This window comes from Heterocephalus glaber, unplaced genomic scaffold (genome assembly GCF_053883595.1).
Source record: "Heterocephalus glaber isolate CG9 unplaced genomic scaffold, H.glaber_assembly_v1.0 deba00001555, whole genome shotgun sequence".
NCBI lineage: Eukaryota > Metazoa > Chordata > Mammalia > Rodentia > Bathyergidae > Heterocephalus > Heterocephalus glaber.
In genome coordinates this window covers 5,575,222-5,595,031 of record NW_028258346.1, presented here as the reverse complement: position 1 = coordinate 5,595,031, position 19,810 = coordinate 5,575,222, and the positions used below count along the sequence as shown (strand labels likewise).

Sequence of the window (19,810 nt, the reverse complement as noted above, 5' to 3'; positions counted from 1 at the left end):
TAATGGTTAGAGGGGAAAGATATCCTGGTTAGAGGGGAAGACTAAAGAGCATAACATCATATGGGATTATGATGGAGGAAGATTCAGTTAAGGTCACCCTGTGTATAATGGAGGATATATGAATAATGGGAAAATAGAATTGACAAGATAGAATGAGATAAGAACATAGAGGACATTAAAATGTAGGCAGAAATATTTAACTTTCATGTAGGCAAGAAATGGGAGCCATTATATATTCATTAGTAAAAGAATATTGTGATACAAATAGTGTGCAAGAAAGATTAGTATAGTACTGTGTACTTTGAGGACGATGTGAAACTACCTTTTTTCAGATAGTGGGAAGACATTTTGCATAGCATTCTCATTTAATCATAACACCAGTGGAAGAAACCAAAGTTCAGAGAGTTGGTTTGCCTAAAGTGCTGATACCTAGCAAGTGATTTTAAAGGATTTTAAAAAATTAATATCTGCCTGATTCTAGAAGGTTAGGTTGGAGAGTCTTTGGTCACGAGACATTAGCTTGCAGTACCCCAGGTATAAGACAAGGAATAATATACTCAGTAGTAGTTGGAATGGAGGAGGTGAAAATGAAAGAGAATTTTTTCTGAAGTACTTTTGGCTGATTATGTATACGGAGTGAAAGAGAAAATGAATGTAAGAAGATATTGACGTTTTGCCCTTGGGAAGCTAGTGAAGATTACCATGTTTTGGGGTGGTGGTCACTGGGGACCAAGAAGGAAGGAGGGACTGGAATGATAGGTGGAATAATATCTAATTTGAGAATGTTGAGTTTTGGATGGCATTAACTATTTAAGCAGCTAAGACAGATAGTTGAAAGCATGACAGTGAAGAGGTCTTCTAAGAGAGGAAGGGCCATGAAAGAAAAGCAAAAGACTTTGAGAAATAATGCCTAAACTTATTGTGTAGGGTGAAATAAAAAGGAAAAAGGAGGGTGATCAAGCAAATACTGTTATTTCAAATCACTTAAGTTGCTGAGATGTCATTGATATTCGTGGTCTCTGTGTTTTGTATTTTGACCTCTGTCAGACTTGATTTTGCTTGTATGTTTCTATTGAAAGTGAAATATATATATATATGAATTTTAGTATATAACCAAGTTTTTTCAAACTGCAGATTCTTTGTTCTATCAAAAGGATTTGTTATTTTTATGACTATTCTAGTATATCTTTTAGTGAGTGTTCTAAGGAGCACTTTCCATTTATACTAGTATTACTAACTTCTTCTGTGAAACATTTAAAAGCTAATGTCTGGAATATGACAACAAAAGCACAGGCAAAGAAAAAAGGAAGGAAATTGGGCTTCACTAGAATTAAAAACTATTGTTCACCAAAAGATACTATCAACATAGTAAAAAGGCAATGCACAGAATGAGAGAAAATATTTACAAGTCATACATCTGATAAGGGATTAACATCCAGAATGTTTAATTCCAGAGTATGTGACAAGTGCACAGTGACCCCACCCCCAGAAAAACAATCCACATAAAAAATGGGCATAGAACATAAATAAACGTTTTTTCCAAAGAAGATATACAAATGATCGATGAGTGTGTGAAAAATGGCACTACATCACTGTTAGAGAAATACAAGCAAAATCACGGTGAGATATCCCTTCAGATCCATTAAGATAGCTATTATTTTTTAATAGAAAATAATAAGTGTTGGCAAGGATGTAGAAAGATTGAAACCTTGGGCATTGCTGTAAAATCTAAAATGGCACAGCTACTGTGGTAAACAGTTCAGTGGTTTTTCAAAAATTAAATAGAGTTACCATATGACCCAGCAATTCCACTTCCAGTTACATGCAATTGAAAGCAGAGACTCAAAATAGATACATACACATCAGTTCAAAGCAGCACTATTCACAGTACCCAAATAGCCATCAACAAATGAACAGAAAAGAAAATGTGGTATATACATACAATGGAATATCATTCATCCTTAAAAAGGAATGCACCAACATAATCTTGTAAAGCATATGCTAAGTGAAATAATCCAGACACAAAAGAGCATCTATTGTATGATTCTACTTATATGAAGTATCTAAAACAGGCAAATTCACTGGGGACAAAAAGTATAATAGAGGCCAGCAGGGGCTGAGGAAAGGCAGGAAATGAGGAAGTATTGTTTAGGGGTATAGAATTTCTGTTTGGGATGATGCAAAAGTTATGGAAATGTATAGTGGTGATGGTTGTACAAGATTGTGGATATACTTAGTGCCATGAAACTATACACTTAAAAGTTGTTAAAATGGTAATTTTTATCACAATTTAAGAGAAAAAATTAATGGCTATTGTTGAAGTTATAAACATTATTGTCTGTTGTAAGAGAAAGTGTCAACATTCTATCTTAAAGGTGTTCTCTTTTGTCACCATATACTATAATATATTTGTTAATAATTTATCTATCTAGATTGACCCTTATTTCAAAAGCAACTAGCAGCCTTCTGTTTCATTAGTTTCTACAGCTTGAGCTTTAATTACCTAAAGCTTTAGGCTATTTTTAGATAATTTTGGCTCTAATGGTAATATTTGTATGTGTGCTTACATAAAAATCAATAGCAATAATATTTTTATCATTATTAAAAATATATGCATACCCTTGTTAAAAATTAAGAAGTAGGGGCCTGGGGATTTAGCTCAGTGGTTCCGCCACCTGCTTCGCAAGCACAGAGTCCCAAGTTCGATCCCTGGTACCCACCCCCCCAAAATTAAGAAGTCGGGTTGCCTGAAGGAAGTCTTTCTTCACTGTGGTGTTTTGCTTGCAGGATGAAGATGAGCTGGATTCTCACACCATGGTGAAGACTAGTTCAGAAAGTGTAAGCACAATGCGGGCCACAAGCACAATGAGTGAAGGGGCCCAGACTATGATTGAACATAACAGCACAATGCTAGAATCCGACTTGGGGACCATGGTTATAAACAGTGAAGATGAGGAGGAAGAAGATGGAACTATGAAACGTATGTGTCTTTTTCCCCGTTATTAGTTTTCTATTTTGGAAGTGTGCTTACGTAGAAATCAATATAGTTTGTGTTATGTTTTAGAGCCAATTATGGAACATTTTGTTTCTTGTTTTTATTTGACAGTAAGAAAAAAAAGTATGGCAGAAGTCAACATTTTATAATTTTATTTTCTTATATCACAAAGCAATACATCTTTAACTTAGGGTTATGGAACTTTTTTCTATTGAAGCTGCTAACCCATAATTTAATTTGTAAAGTATTTTAGAAGATAGTGTTCCTAACATTTACTTTTCCAATTAAAAAAGTAAACATAAAATTCTGTTTCAATAAATGCAATGTTATATTTTTTCATGTTGTCTAAATTATCAGTTAGGCCGCAGAGACAGAGGAATATAAGCTATGTGAAGAAATGAAAGCTGAGGTAGGAAAAATAAAAAACACTAGGAAAAAAGGATTAACAGATGCTCGTAGAGAAGATTCAGTTCCATGCAGGTTTATTGCTCCTTATCATGTGTGAGGCACAGGGCCAGGGGCACTACAAGGACTGAAATGACAAGTAAGACATTCTCTCTGACTCTGTTGCTTACAGAATGATGAAGATAGGGCCCCTTTCAAGGACTAGCATTTCTTTTCTAATGTTTTTTTAAGATATTGCAGAACATGTGATTCCACAATGATAGGCAAACAGATTAGTTCTCTCTTCATACCACCCCCCCCCCCCCCACTACTCTAGTTCTGGGTAGTTAACGTCAGAGTCTAAGAACTAGACTGTTTTTTACTGCACAATATTCTAAATGCAAGGAAAGGAGAATTACATGACTTCTGGCATCATAGAGGCTAGAAAATTGTAAGCATTCAAATTATTTGCTGCTACTGCAAAATAGATATTGGAATTTCCTCCCAGATGTGATATTCCAGATGTTTCTCTTCCTTTTGCCCATCTTTTTTTTTTTCCTACTGTCTGTGCTGCTGCTACCTTCTCAGGTTCTACCTCATAGCCCCATGTTACTTGGCTCACTTTTTCTACTTTGTTCGCATTTCCTAGTATTTAGCCCAATATGATTATATACTTTGAAATGAAGGATGAAATTCGGACAGATTGCTCCATGTGTTTAACCCTGGAAGAAGAACAGAATGTGTGAATTTTCTGTCTCCCACCAATGGTGGGTTTCCTGAACTTTTTCCCTGAAAAGCAATCTAAAGTTTGGGTATCCTGAAATTCTTAGCTGCGCCTCTGAGTAGAATAGGCATATATAACATGTCTTATGCAACTGTATAGCATGTTCTTATGGTCTCCAAGCCGTGCGGTATTAGGATACAAGTCATATGATCCTAGATCAAAAAGACCCTATTTTTTATTATTAAGTTTATTGGTATACATTTTAGATATACAATACAGTTGCACTCATCATTGGGATCTTGTACCTTTACGTGATGTATCTTGGTTCTTATTATTCCCCCTTCCCCTGCCCTCCCTTCACCCCCTCCACCCTTCCGTATTTACAAAGACTTTGTTTCCATTTTTTCCTTTTCTCATGTTTTTTTCTTTTCCCTTCTTTCCTTTCCCCTCCCCCTCCCACTTCCCCTACTAAAAAGAGCCTATTTTTAAAGATAATTAACGTATTCCCCGGTTGCATGTAGCATTACTTTTCTGCAGTTTGATAGTTGTTTTAAACTTAAATTTTAAGATTCTTAACAGATCAGTCAGAAAGATCTTGAGTTCTTATATTTCTATTGAACTACTGAGCTCCCTACAAAACCATATAAACAACTGTTATGCAGTCATTTGAACATCAGCAGGTACACAGTGGTTAAAAACGAGTCTTTATGGAACCTAATTCATGTTAGATTATTATATTTCAAGGAAGAGATAGTGATTTATCAGAAACTTTATTCTAAAATTACCCTACAGATTTCCACGTAATTTGTTAGTGATTTTAAGCTATGACAACTATAGAAATCAATATACATTACAATTTTATCATACAGAATTAAATAAGTATGAAGTTTTGACCTTATTGAAAGCCCACTTTTAAGTTGAACAGATAGTTGTTTATATGGCTGCAGTTATCTGATGTACACCAGCAAGTTTTAAATCCCATGGGCCAATTTTAAGTTTGTATAGGTTGCTCATCATTCTGTGATGTGGGGTTTTGATATTCTCCAAAATCTAATCAAGTGATATTAGTTAACCTCCAGAGATTGTCATATTGTGGTAGAGCAATCATAACAAATGTGAAGAAATTCTTCAAGGAAGACTTACTTTCTCTGAAATCACATGATTATTTTAGTTTTGTTTTTCCTGAAAAGTTAAATTAGTTAGTATGAGGTCTCGGTTTATGTCACATCAGTCAAAACCTCATTTGTTAATGTGTCTTCAAGACTTTTGTTCCCTAAAGAGATTGTAATAATATATTATTTTTGGTTTTCTAACATCTCTCAAATGTACACTGTACACTGAAGCTTCTGGTTTCTATCTTCTTTTCCATTGGAGTTTGAAGTGAGTTGCTTATTTAACATTCTTGTTAGTTTAAATTATGCTTATACCTTCCCTTTACATTTTGAACCATGAAGCTAGAAATTACAGACTTGTTTTTCTTACAGAGCTTTTACAGAGCTGGGGTTGGATTGGTAGCTCTAGTTCCCCTGAAGAGAAGCTATACCTTGTTGGTATGTGAGGAGGAGCCATACTCTCCAAGCAAGTTGCACACGCGTGCACACGCATATGTTTGTGTGTGTGTTTGTGTGTGTGTATTGTTTCCCCAAATAGATCATGCAGTTTGTCCTGGTCAGAATACTGTATAAATCTCTTATACTACATAATAGTAGATATTCCTGGAATATTGGTTTCATGAATGAATACTTAGTACATTTCAGAGTCAACTTTTTTTTAAAATATTGACATTGTAGTTGGATTAAGGATTTATAACTCTAAGAGCTAAGAAAACTTTCAGGTAAACCTTTTTGCCTTAGTAAGCTACTATCTACTAATATACCACTTTCTTTTCAAGTGTTCTACTATCAGTACCTTTCATTTCACAGATCAGATTTTCTAAAAGTTCATTCTGTAGGATACAGTACATATTTAGTGAGATTCTCTGATAAATTTAAATAGATAGATACCATATAACAATCCAAAGTATAGGGCTGGGGATTTAGCTCAGTGGTTCTGCCATCCTCGCAAGTGCAAGGACCCGAGTTCGATCCCCGGTACCCCCCCCAAAAAATCTAGAGTGTTTGGAAAATGCATATTTATCTGAAGATAAATCATCAGAGACCTACAGTAATATATTAGCTTGTTAAATGCACTACAAGTAGCACAGGAAGGAAATCTGCTTAAAAGTTATATTACCCAGGCTTTCCTTAACTTCCTTGGCCGTGAAAGCTTTTAATGAGGAGCACATTGGAGGTTAACATCCTGTGTAATTGATGTCTAACAAACAGTGTTTGGAAAATACTGTCTAGATCTTTGATGTTGCTTTCTTTTTATTAGCACACCCACCTTCTATTTCTCTGTTTATATTGAGACTATGTTTCATCACTTTCACTTACTATCTTACTCATATCCTTACTTCTTCCTCTTCCCCAGTGTCTTTCTTTTTTGCTCCTCATGAAAAACTATGATTGGCTTAATTTGTCCATCTTCATTGCATCTTCACACTGACTACTGAGTGGGACTGGAGAAAAGTCTAAAATCTGAATAGATAAGGGCCACCAATTGAAGACTTTCGGCCTATTTGAGTCCTCAGAACTTCCCTGTAGACCTGTATTTCTCTGCTGAACTCTTTCTCATTCTACAAAGTGGATACTTTAGACCTTTACTAAATGTCCTCCTGCCAGCATCCCCCTGTTTTAATGGATGACCTTGCTTCCTACTTCATAGAGATTATGAGAAGCTATCAAAGTTATATGCATGTTTTAAACATGAACTTCAGAATAAGAAAATTTGAATCATTTTTAATTTCTCTTTTTTTCACTTCCTTATTGATGTAATATGAAGTCTCATCAGTTCTTCCTGCTAAACACCTTTGTCCTCTTCTTGCCATCTACTGTATTTCCTAGTGCAGGTCTTCATAGTCTCTCACTTGTAAGGCTTCCTAAAGGATCCCCTGCCTTCTGTGTTGATCCCTGACGCTGCCTACAAATCTTACCGCATGTTATGATTTACATCTAGATCATAGTCGGGCTTTTGGAAGGTGATTGGATTATGGGGCTTATGGCTGGTTTGCTATTAGGAGGTGAGGTCTGGTCAGAAGAGGTGAGTCATGAGGGTATGTGGCCAGCAGGATCTCTCTCCCCTCATGATTCCTCCCTGTACTCTGCTTTCTGTCTGCCGTGCTCTGAGCAACTCTCTTCTGCCTTGGAGCCTGCTGACTGTGGACTAAAACCTCTACAAACCATGAGCCAAAATCAACCTTCAAATTGTGGATATCAAGTGTTGTGACTCAGCGATGAGGAAAGTTCCCAAGACACCACATCTCTCTTCTACTCTGGCATTATAGTTGCTTCTAGTTGCTCTTAGACCAGAGCCCAATATGGGTTAAAAGCAAGTATATGCTCTGGTTCCTGCTTACCTTCTGCTGTCATGTCTCATTGTTTCCTCAGGTCCTTACTTCTTGTAGAGTTCTTTCTTACCTTTGAACATTTGCACTGCCCCAGTCCTTCTGTTTGGAAGTCCTACTTCCCTATTTCACATTCAACCACTCAGAATAAGAGGTCCTTTCCTTTGCTGACCTCAGGTTAGGGATGAGTGTCCTATTCATGTGCTCTCATCTTCCCTCATGCTTTTGTGGCATTTAATACACTGTATCATAAATGCCTCTGTATGTGGTTATCTGATTAATACCTGATAGAATATTTAGTATTCATTAATTTAATAAATATTTTTGAACAGATGATACGGTATAGTGAAAAGAGCACTTATTACTTATGGGTTGTTTAATCTTTCCTGAGATGCAATGATGTACATTTCTCTCTATATCCACAAAGCATCTGGAAAGATGCTTTTAATATAGTGGGTAATGAACAGAGTCGTTTTGATCTACACACCCTACCAATTTGCCCTGTCGACAAGTTGGGAAGCTAGAATACTTGGAGAACCCTGGGCTTTGTCCAGCCCTGCTTCCCATGTCATGGGAAAGGTTTTATCTTTGCTCAATGCTGAGCCATTGAGGTCTCCAGCAGTGACCTCCACAACACCACAAAAGTGAGCCTGTATGGAACTGTAGCTACTGCTGCAATCAGGAATGGCAGTCCAGATGCTGCCACTGGGACTAGTGAGTGGAATAATACAGTTTGAGATCACTGTCCTTGTTATTCAGGGATTAGCTCCCAGTCCTACTGCAACCTGTGAAACTGGTGACTGGATGGTGAAATACTGCTATAGATAACTTCAGGACTCCTTGACTGTGCCTACCAGAAAGAAATCACTAAAATAATATGACCTGTGCTTATTTTTTAATCTCCCTGTTATAAAAAGAGCTCATTCACCCAGAAATCTAGCTGGAAAGAGTTATGAGAAATGTAGTATTTAGCTTTTCATCCTCTATACAGTATGAAGACTCACTAGAGGCAGGTGGCAGGGGTTGCTAAGTTTCCATCAACCATGGTGTTAAGTAATAAATTGTTTTCAATCAGAAGTTTCCTCATTGTGTGCTATAGAGCATAGAGCTCAGCCCTAGATTGCTCAACATTTTTTAATAAAAGTTTAGTTGAATCTATAGGATGAAAATCCATCAGGATTGTGAAGGACAGGAAGTAAGGCAAAATAAAAATACATTCTAAGATGGAATCATGATCTTAGAAGACTTTCACAGGCTGGAGTAGTGGACTTCATTTATAAGATAAACGCTGCTCTTGGGTCAAACCCACTAACATCACAAATGTACACCATAGCAACTGCCCTTCAGAGATGCTGGTTCTGTAGGCTAGAAAAGGGCCTAGACATCTCTATTTAAAAAATAATTTAAAAACGAAAAACCTCTACAAGTGCTTCTGAAGTGCAACTAGGACTGATAGCCACATTTTAAAAGAAGAAAATAACAGCTTTGCTATCATTTCAGCAGTAAGAACTCTTTTGGAATATCGTGTTTATAACTTACCCGGGATATTTAAAAAGGATGCAGACACACTAGAGCTTGCTGAGCAGAAGCAAGAGCTAAATAGGGAAGTAGGTACAGACCATTGTTTTATTAAGAATGAATGAGGAAAAAAATGTGTCAGGTTTAGGTTTTGTATTATTTACATTAACCATGCATAATTCTGTTTACCAATTATTAAATATTAGGTTAATTTTAATTGAATACGTATTTTTTAAGTGTTTTCTTTTTATATGTCTATAATACATAAGGATCTTATAAAAACATCTTAGTTTATTTTGTTTAATAAATACATATGGTTTTACTTAAAAGAAAACAAATGAGGTTCTGCTTTATATTTTTAGGAGTTTATTCTGGAAATGGATAATAGGAGGGATACCAAGAACAGAAGATTGTTAGATATCTTTGCTTCTTATTTTGCTTAATGTCCTCAGAAAAAAATTGTGTGGGACATTTTGCCCTGAGCATACATTTCTATGTCCCATTCTTTGCTTAGTCTTCTTTTGTTTTTCTCCTGTTTCTCTTTTATCCTTTCCTGTCTTCTTTCTCTCAAAACGTGTTTCAGAAAAGGATCAGATACATAGATATAAATTGCCTAATAATATTTTTAAAAATTTTTTTCCCATTAAGTTTATTGGTACATTTTCGGTATAAAATACAGTTACATTCATCATTGGGATCTTGTACCTTTACATGATGTATCTTGGTTCTTATTCTTTACCCCTTCCCATGTCCTCCCTTCACCCCCTCCACCCTTCCCTATTTGCAAAGACTTTGTTTCCATTTTTTTTTCTTTTGTCATATTTTTTCTTTTCCCTTCTTTCCTTTCCCCTACCCCCCCCACTTCCCCTACTCCTTTAGACCTTTTCTTCTTATTACACAATATCAGCTATACATTTTTTAAATTACAATATCAGAATTTAGAGGACATTACCACAGATTTTACAGAATTTAAAAGGATATAGAAAGCATATTACAAAAATCTTTTTTGAAGTAAAATTGACAAATTCTAAGAAGTACCTTGGAAGACAAATTAATGAGACTGACTCTGGAGGAAATATAAAACTTGAAAAGCACCTATTAAAGAAAGTATATTCCTAGCTTGAAAACTTACCTATATGATAACAACAATCTAATACGCATTTTAACTGATAAATTATATCAAACAATTAAAGCAGAAGAAAGAAGGAGCACTTCTCCCCTCATTTTAGGAACTCAACATTGTGCTAATCCTAAAACTGGATAAAGATAATAGAAGAAAAAAGTATGAACATAGATAAAAATTTGTTTAACAAAACAAACTATTAGAAGTCAGATCTGGCAGTATGTAGAAAGTGGTTTTGTTATAGGGATGGCAGTGTTGGTTCAGCATTGGAAGATCCACCCCCATAAGTCATCACTTAAACAGAGGAAAGGAAAAAGCCATAAGATCCTGTCAGTAGTTGCAGAAAAAGTATTGGACTAATACTAATCTGCAGCTGTTCATGGTCAAAGCTAACAGGAGACTAGAAGTAGAACAGAACCTTCTCAACAGATAAGCCATGTACTCCATACTTCCAGCAAAAATGCCTTACATGAATGGAAAAGATACAATGCTTTTTCCCTAAGGTGTGGAACAAGGGCAGATATGCCTACTCTTCATCTGTCCATTAAACTTTGAAACCTAGGCCAAAACCAAAATAGTCTGGCAATAAAATGACACAATTAGGATAGGATTGGCAAAGTAGAAGCAAAATCTTTATATGTAGATGAAATGATCATGTACAGAGAAAATGCTAAGAAATCTCTAGCAGCCCCTACCTAGAACTTGTATTTGAATTTAGCAGGATTAGAAAACACAAGGTATATATAAAAATTCAGGTCTGTGTATATTTACTATAAATGAAGAATGGGATATTGAAATTTAAAAGTTATGTAGGAGTACAAAGGACCTAGAAAAGTAAAAGAAAAAACAAAACAAACAGTGTTGGAAGACATTTATTACCTAATTTTAAAACTTCCTCTAAAGCTACAGTAATCAAGGCAGTGTTGGTGTAAAGAAAGACATATAGATCAATGGAGTAAAACAGAGAATCTAGAAATAGAACCACATGTATATGGTCCGCTGAGTTTTGAGAGATTATTTAACATTAACATTTTATAGAACATAAATTCAACTCAAGAGCAGAGGAAAAGATAATGTTTTCAGCAAACATCTGTATATAAAAAATTATCCTCAACCCTTTATTTCCATACATAAAAATAACTTGAAAGGATCTATGAACCTAGATATGAAAGACTAAAACTATAACACTTTAAGAAGAAATTATAAGGGAAAATGTTCATAAATTTAGGGTAGGCAAGAATTTCCTAGGATACAAAAAACATGATGTATAAAAGACAGAAATTGATAAATGAGATTCCATCACGATTTAGAACTTTAAATGACATTGTTAAGAAAATGAAAAGTCCTTAAACAGACCATATTTATAATTCATATAACCTATGACCAGAATATATAAAGAACTCTTACAGCTCATTAACAGACAGCCCAATGAAAAAGTAAACACAAGATGATAGCCAGTACAGCACAAGCAAAAGTGTGCAACACTAGAATCAGAAAAATACTAATCAGTACAATAACAAGATCATATTATACACTCATTAGGGAAATGAAGTTAAAAGTTTTAGAAGAACAAACATCAGCTTAGGTATGAACCAGTTACAACTGTCTAATACTACTAATGTGAATGTAAAAATGACAAAACCATTTTGGAAAACACTATAGAAATTTCTTGAATTAGTGTTAAGAACCAAAAGTTCTGTTCTTAAGTTTTTACTTAAGAGGAATGAAAACACATGTTCACAATAGATTTGTACATACAAGTTGACTGTCACTTATCTGAAATTCTTAGAACCAGAAGTGTTTCAGATTTTGGTTTGAAATCCACTTGATCTACAAAGAAGATAGCTACTCCTGCTTTTTTGGGGGTTCCTGTCACATGGAATAATGCTTTCCACCCTTTAACTTTCAGTCTGTGAGTTTCTTGTTAAATTAAGTGTGTTTCTTATATGCAGCATATTGTTGGATCTTGCTTCTTGACCCATTCTGCCAGTCTATTTCTTTTGATTGGTGAATTGAGACCATTAACATTGATGGTTATAACTGATACATATTGACTTATCATTGTCATGACTTTTTCTTTTTGTTGCATTCTCCCCCTTTGCATTTAATTTCTTGTCACACCCAATGGATTCACTCTGCTGGGCTTCCTGGGGTTGTGATCCTCATTGTATTTTCCTAGGATATTGTCTAAAATTTTTTAGAGTGTTGGTTTGGTATTCATGCAGTTCCTAAGGTGCTCTTTGTCATGAAAGTATCTTATTTCTCCATCAATTTTAAAAGATAGTTTTGCAGGGTACATCAATCTAGGTTGGAGACTGTTTTCCTTTAGGGCTTGGAATGCATCACACCAAGCTCTTCTTGCCTTGGGGGTTTGTGTTGAGAAGTCTGCTGTGATTCTGATGGGCTTTCCTTTGTATGTGATTTGTTTCTTTTCTCTAACTGCTTGTAGAATTTTGTTCTTCTGTTGGGCTTCTGGAATCTTAAGTATTATATGCCTGTGTGTAGATGTTTTTTGATCAAGGCTAGTTGGAGTCCTATATGCCTCACTTATCTGTATGTCAAGTTCTTTTCCCCCACTTGGGAAGTTTTCTGCCATCACTTCCATGAACAGTTTTTTTATATCATCTGCACTCTCTCCTGTTTCTTCCTTAACTCCGATCAGTCTTGTGTTATTCTTCTTTGCATCATCTAGCAGCTGTTGGATTGATTTCTCATGGTTCCTTACTATTTTAAAGAAATTTTTCTTTTCCTGGTCACTAATTGCAATCTTATCTTCTGTATCTGAGATTCTGCCCTCACATTGGCTCATTCTGCTCCGTACACTTTCAATGGAGTTTTTAATCTCCTGGAAATCTGTTTGCATCTGTTTTATGGATTTCATTTGTTTCCTGTGTTGGGATTTCATCATGTTCCTTAGCTCCTCTATTTTTTTATCTGTGTCCTCTCTAGATTTATTAATCATGTCTTACACTATGGGCACAATCCCTGCTGTTATCTGAGAAATTATTTCTGATTTCATTTTTTCCAGATCCTCTTTTATTGCCAGTTCAGGGAGTCCAGGTGGTTGAGTATCAGATTGTTCCGTCTCGTTTCCCTTTGGGGTTGCTTTAGGTCATCTGAAAGTCTGGTTTTTGAGGCTCATTTACGTGTACTTATTTCGGGGGGGGGGCCACTGTTGGTGCCCGTGCGGCTCACCTCTTCTGTGCTGGGGGGGGGCAGTGGTATGGCGGCCCAGAAGCCTCCTCCTGAGCACTGGGACTGGCTCACCTCCTCTGCGCTGGGTGGTGGCGGTGGTACGGTGGCCTGGAAGCCTCCTCCTGGGCACTGGGAGCAGCCTAATAATTTTTAATATTCATGAAATGAATTTTCTTGTAAGGCTTTGAACCATAAATCATTAAAGAAGTAATATCCAATCCCAAGAAATAATTGATAAGGGTAGAGAATGTGTAGGAAGTGTTTAGGTTACTTTCTCATTGCTGAGACACAATACTTGACATCCACAACTTAAAGGAGGAGAAGTTTATTTTGGCTCACAGTTTCAGAAATTTCAGTCCATAGTTTTCAGGCTCAAGTACAGAAACAACATTGGAGAAGGGGCTGCTCACATTATGGCTGCCAAGAAACAGAGACTGAAGGGAAGAGCTGGGTCCAGGGCATGCTTCCAGTAACATGCCTCCTGACCATGCCTAACCTCTGAACAGCACACTCAGTCACTGAGCTCACCAACAGATAAATCCACCCATGAGTATGGCATCACCATGATCCAAGACCTTCCAAAAACCCATTGGACACAGGAGGCCTTTGGGGGAGACATTCTGGTTCTAAACCTTAACATTCCACCCTTGCCCTTTAAAAGACTCATGTCTATTTCTTTATGCAAAATGGACTCTTAAGAGTTGCCAAAGTCTTGATAGTTTATTCATTACTGAAAAGTCCAGTCCAAAGTCAACTCTGAGACTCAGGGCAAACTCTTAGCAGTGAGCCCCTATAAAGATTAGAAAGAAAATTAAACTCTACCAACATACAATGCCACATTCTCATTCCAAAAGGAAGAAATAGGGGGATAGAAAAGAATGAGTCCAAAACAAGACCAGAACCCAACAGGGAAAACATTAAACCCTATAGCACCTGGGGCAAGTTTTCATGAGATACAAGCTAGAGAAGGCTTAGGTAGCCCCACCCTGTAGCTTTGCCAGCTGCAGGTCTCATGGCCTCTCTTGGGGCAGAGCAGTTCTGCTCACTGCCTACAGCTTTTCTTGATATTCCTGGTTTCTCCAACTTCTTGAGTCTCCATTGCACTTTGGTTTCACTCTCACAGCTTCATACATTGCCTTCTCAGGGACATGTTTCTTGGCCTCCCAGGCCTTCCACTGAAATCTGGGTAGAATCCTCCTTGGCCCTACAACTCTTGCATTCTGCAGGGCTGAGTAATAAGCACCATGAGGATGGTGCCAAGCTCTGCTGTCAGCTTGTACAGTAGTTGGACCCCCTTGGATCATGGCCACAGAGGCCTCTGAGTGTCTGGATGGTTGAGCACTGTGAACCAAATCCCTGGAACCAAACCCCTACATGGTCTTTCTTGAGCAGGGTGCCCTGGTCTCTTTGCTCATAGTAAAGTCTTTCATTTTTGCACCCTTGAACCTACAGAGGATAAGGTCTTGCCGATTCCTCACATGCTCTCAAGGCATCTTACCTACTGTCCTTATGTAGAGCAGTTGGCTTCTTTTTGGTGCTAATAGTTTTAGCAACCATGATCTTCTTTGCTACAGTTTTGCATGTGTTTTCTTTGTGGCAGAACTGAAAACTTTCAAAGTGAGCTTTTTGCTCTCACTATAAACCTGACTGAACCAGCAAGCAATACCCATGCTATAGCCTGAATGTTCTTAGGCTACCTTGAAGTTTCCTTCAGCAGTCTGGTCTACCACCCTTAATCTCAGTCCCTCCCAAAGTCTTAGGACAGGGGGAAAACGATGACAAATTTTCTTCCAGAATATCACACAGATGGCCACAGATAGCCCAACTGCCAGTGGACAGCTTGTTCCCAACTGAAACTTCCTAAGCCTCCCCTGTATCATCTGCATTTCTTTCACCATTCTGGTCTTTTGAACTCTGACCAGAATTTCCCATCAAACTCGGTTTATGGTATTCTAGGTTTTCTCTAGCTAGCATTGCCAAAGTTTTCCAAACTCCTCACAAACCATTGTCAAAGCTTCTTAACTACACGGTCACAGCCATGACCCTACTCTTGGCACCAGGATCTGTCCCAGTCACTTTCTTGTTGCTAGGACACAGTTTCCAACACCCACAATTTAAAAGGAGAAGTTTATTTTAGCTCAATTTCATTTCATGATTGGCAGGCTCAAATACGGAACTGGCATAGTGGAAGTGTCTGCTATGGAGGAAAGCTGTTTACCTCATGGCAGCCATACAGCAGAGAGTGAAGGAAGGAGCCATGGAAGGAGATACAACCGTTTAAGTCCTGCCTCCAGTGACCCACCTTTTCTGACCAGATCCCCTGCCTCCCAACAGCACACTCACTCCCTGAATTTACCAGTGGATGAATTTACCAATGACTATATCTCCTCCATGATCCAATGGCCTTCCAAAAGCCCCAGCTCTGAATACATGACGCCTTTGAGGGATAATCTAGATGTAAACCATAGCAGGAAGATTATTATTATACTTCTCCATAGAGCTTGCCATTCTTCTAGAAAAATTATTATATGCCTCTTTAACTAGTAAGGTTAATCTTGCCCAAGACATAGTAGTAAAGATATTAAGAGTAAATAGGTCCTTCTTGCAGTTGTGTGCAAATATCCATAGTATTTCTAGGCAGTTAGAAACCCTTCATTTTCCTCTGGGGAAGTGCGAAGTATCCAGCTCTGGTGTGCTACAGTGGTCTGGAGCTCTCTCAGGTCACTGAACATGCCCCACTCTCCTGTGTGCCCTGAGTCTGTGGGATGGGTAATCAAGTATGACCCAGCTGAGGCCCATGGTGTGTATATTTTGGTTGTAAGACCTGTTTTACTCCCCAAAAAGCATAGGCAAACATACCGAAATAATCTTCTTCGTGTGAAGAAAAATCTCTCTTTTGTAAGACCGCTAAAGAAAAGACTTCCATAGACACACCCTAATCATTCTAATATTTATTACTTACAGAGGAAATCAATCCTTTTAACTAAAGTCTTGGACTTTTGTCTTTTTTCTCTTCTGCCCTCATTAAAGATGGAAAATAGCTGGTCACTATTTTCTGTACAAGAACCCTTCTTATATACTTGGATACTTCTTAAATTATTTCTCAGTCTTTTCTTTTTCTACTCAATATCAGTCCTTTTAATCTTTGTTCAGGTATTTTTCTAAACTTTTAGTCTCTTTTATGACTTGCCTCTTGACCTCCATGTTGTATGTATCCTCTTTTATTTTAAAATGTAAGCAGTTGAAGTTAGGAAACAAACCTGATTATCAGTAGCTGTTGTATTAACTCCTAGCTTTATATGTACTCATCATATTCTTAGCAACAAATTAAAGGACAAATATTTCTTCAATCAGGTGGGACATCCACATTTTAAAACGTTTTTAAAAGACAGATAAGGTAATCATAAATATCTTTGATGTTGACACATACGCTAAAGTTATGATTGCTTTTTCATTCGGTACCCCTTTGTCATAATCATGCTAAGAAATTAGAAATCAAACCAATTATATTTTGTTAAATTTTTATGAAGACTTCACCTGGGTAGAAAATATGCAAATTAGGAAAGCTAATGAATAGTTTTAGATGGACTAGCATATTTTCTAAGGCATTATATTCCACACAAGTTAGTATCTTTGTAAATGTTTTGTGAAAGGAATGAAGGGACAGAAAAACAGACATTTTTCTTTAAAATATCACATAAACAAAGAATGAATCATAGTTATTTTGTTCTTTATTGCTAATTGATTTACACTTCTACAAACAAGTAAATTGAAGGAATTGGGCTAAATTTGAAAAACTAGATAATTTTGGAAATTTAATTTATTATTTAAATAAAATATATTTCCATAAGCTAATGTCAAAATGTAACTGCAACTAAAGAAATTGATGATGAATTTATGTGATTATTCTTTTTGTATTTAAAAAAAATATTTACCATAGCAACCACAATCACATATGACAGTGGTTACTATCTTGAGATTTCTTCTTCATTCTCTCATTGAAGGGCTCGGGATTTCTTTTTTTTTCTTTTTTAAATAAATTGCAAGTCAGAAACCTCATCCTGACTCTCCCCACCCCTGTGAACCTGTATTTCTGGAGACTCGACTGCACACTGTGGCACGAGTTTCATATTGTATAGTTAAACACTACAGGCTGTTATAGTTACCCTTCCCATTAACTTTCAAAACAGTCTATATTCCATTGCAATATTTTAAAACTTTTTTTATCTTTCCTTTGTGTATAACAGAGACATACTCTAAATGTTAATACTAGGTTTTAAATTAAGCAATGGAAAATATTCAGACATACAAGCACATACATTTGAGTAGAAAATTATGTATAAGCATATTTTGGTTAATATCTTGTTAGAGAGTCATCCAAAAAAAAAAACAAAAACTAATGGAATAGATTGCTTTCTTTTGTGTAAGTTGAGTTTTGGACTTTGGTTAATGCTCTATAAGAATGTTTCTAATTTAAAAATGGTTATTTTCTAAAATTTTAAGTGAGAAACCCAAGGCATTTTACCATAGGTTTTGAAGTCTACCTGTAAAAACCCTTAAAACTAAAGTGTATCTGAAATATAGTGATAGTTAGACTACCGTATATAATAGTGAATTTCAGAGTTTCAAATTGGGATGTTCCTGCAGCAAAATTGAAAATTCTTGTTCTTTCAACTTTCTAAGTTTCCCACTTGTGTATAAAAATGTTCTAGTTAAGGGCTGAATTTAGCTAACAATACCAGAAAACCCAATTAACAGTATTTTTAAAAAATAGGTTTACTTTCTTCTCTCACTTAACAAGAAATTCAGAAAGAGTATTTCTGCACTGGTAGAGTGATTTCATGATGGCATTAGAGAGCCTTTCTGTGATACCATCTTTATAGTAGACTAATCTTGCTGCTTGCAGAATAAATGCTAGCATTCCAGCCATCAAGTCTGCATTCCAGAGTGGAGGAAAGGCAAGAAATGAAGGGTTGATGACTATCTATCAAAAAAGAGAACTTTCTTAGAATCTCTTATTTTATGTATCATTGGCCAGAATTGTATGGCATGATCACTCATACCCCTCAAGAGAGGTACCTTCTCACCCCTACTAAGAGAAAGAGGAACCATAGACATTATATAGGCGACCTTTTCACTTTGAAAAACTTTGACTATAGTGGTAGCTTATATGACAGGTTTGAAGCTTCTGATTGGGATAATGTTACAAAGCAAGCCCAGGCCTGTTAGGGAAGAAGATTATAAGAATGAAATTTCCTAGTGATTGCCTTTCTTTTTTTATATTCAACCCCAGGATTGGTCTGCTTCTGTCTTTTCTGTTGGCACTATTTATCTCTCATCAAGCTTCTATTTCTCTGACTCCTTGGCAGAAAGTAATTCTTTCAGCCTATTCCCTACCCTTGCTGTCTTTGATACCCCTACCAAGGCTATCTTACTTTTTATTAAGGTTTTAATAAAACATTTTCCACACTTTTTCCCCATAGTGAAAAAAGCAACTTTTGAGTTCTATTTTTCTCCTCCTTCTAGTGCCTGCTATTGATATTAATATTCTATTGCATTCAATATTAGAGTAGTTGATTTGTAAATGTTGTTCTGATAGGAAAAGGTTAGTCTTCCCTTTTTTCTTATAATGACTTAGATGAATGTTTTTCAGATACAAAACCATGAAGTAGTTAAGAGTCACTGGTTTATCAAAAGAACCCTGACCATTTCATTATAGCACCACGGTTGGTATTTGTGAAGACTTTGGGATGAAGAATTTTATACCTCCTACTTGAGCAAAAAACAGGAAACCATAACCAGAGTCTCTGTAGTGAAGCCAGTGCTGGGTGGAAGGAAAAATAGAGCAATTGGTCCTGCCTTGGGATGGAAAGAGGAGGAAGACTTGGGGAGGGATATTGGTCAGGAAGTGTTTTCTTTAATGGATTCAATGGATTGAAAATGCTGTCTGTGCACAGACACACACACACACGTGTGTGTGTGTGTGTGTGTGTGTTGTATCAAAATACTTCCAAATACTGAATTTACTTTTAAAAGAATACTGTCTAGAAATGTTTCAGTGAAACATTCTATAGATACTTTAACTAAGTTTAGCTATACTTGAATGTGTGTATGTGGTTTTTTTTCTTTTTCCTTATTCTCATAAAATGGGACAAAAGTGGAGAATAACTGAGGTTACATTTCTAGACATATTTTGTAAAAAGAGGTTGCCATAGGAACCAGATTTCATTTCTGAAGATAGAGAAATATGTCATGTAATGATGAGGGTCAGAAACAAATCAAAGTACTTGAAATCTGTTGAAAAGGTTAATGGATGTGGTGTGTCCCATCCAAATATTGGTAACCTTGTTAACCTTGTCAGATTAACCAGTTCCTCCCTTCCATCCTTTCTTCTTCCCTTCCTCCCTCCCTTCTTTCCTTCCTTTGGCC

At 36.5% G+C, this 19,810-nt stretch overlaps 1 protein-coding gene across 3 annotated transcripts in view; it reads left to right on the top strand.

Annotated features, from left to right (window-relative positions):
* Stk3 (serine/threonine kinase 3) overlaps nucleotides 1-19,810 on the top strand; it is a 319,544-nt gene that overhangs the window by 223,913 nt on the left and 75,821 nt on the right. For all 3 annotated transcript variants that reach the window (XM_021262683.2, XM_004850156.4, XM_087190670.1), the window contains one exon: nucleotides 2,788-2,980. In XM_021262683.2, the coding sequence (XP_021118342.1) occupies nucleotides 2,788-2,980 (193 nt within the window). The remainder of the gene's footprint in view (nucleotides 1-2,787; nucleotides 2,981-19,810) is intronic.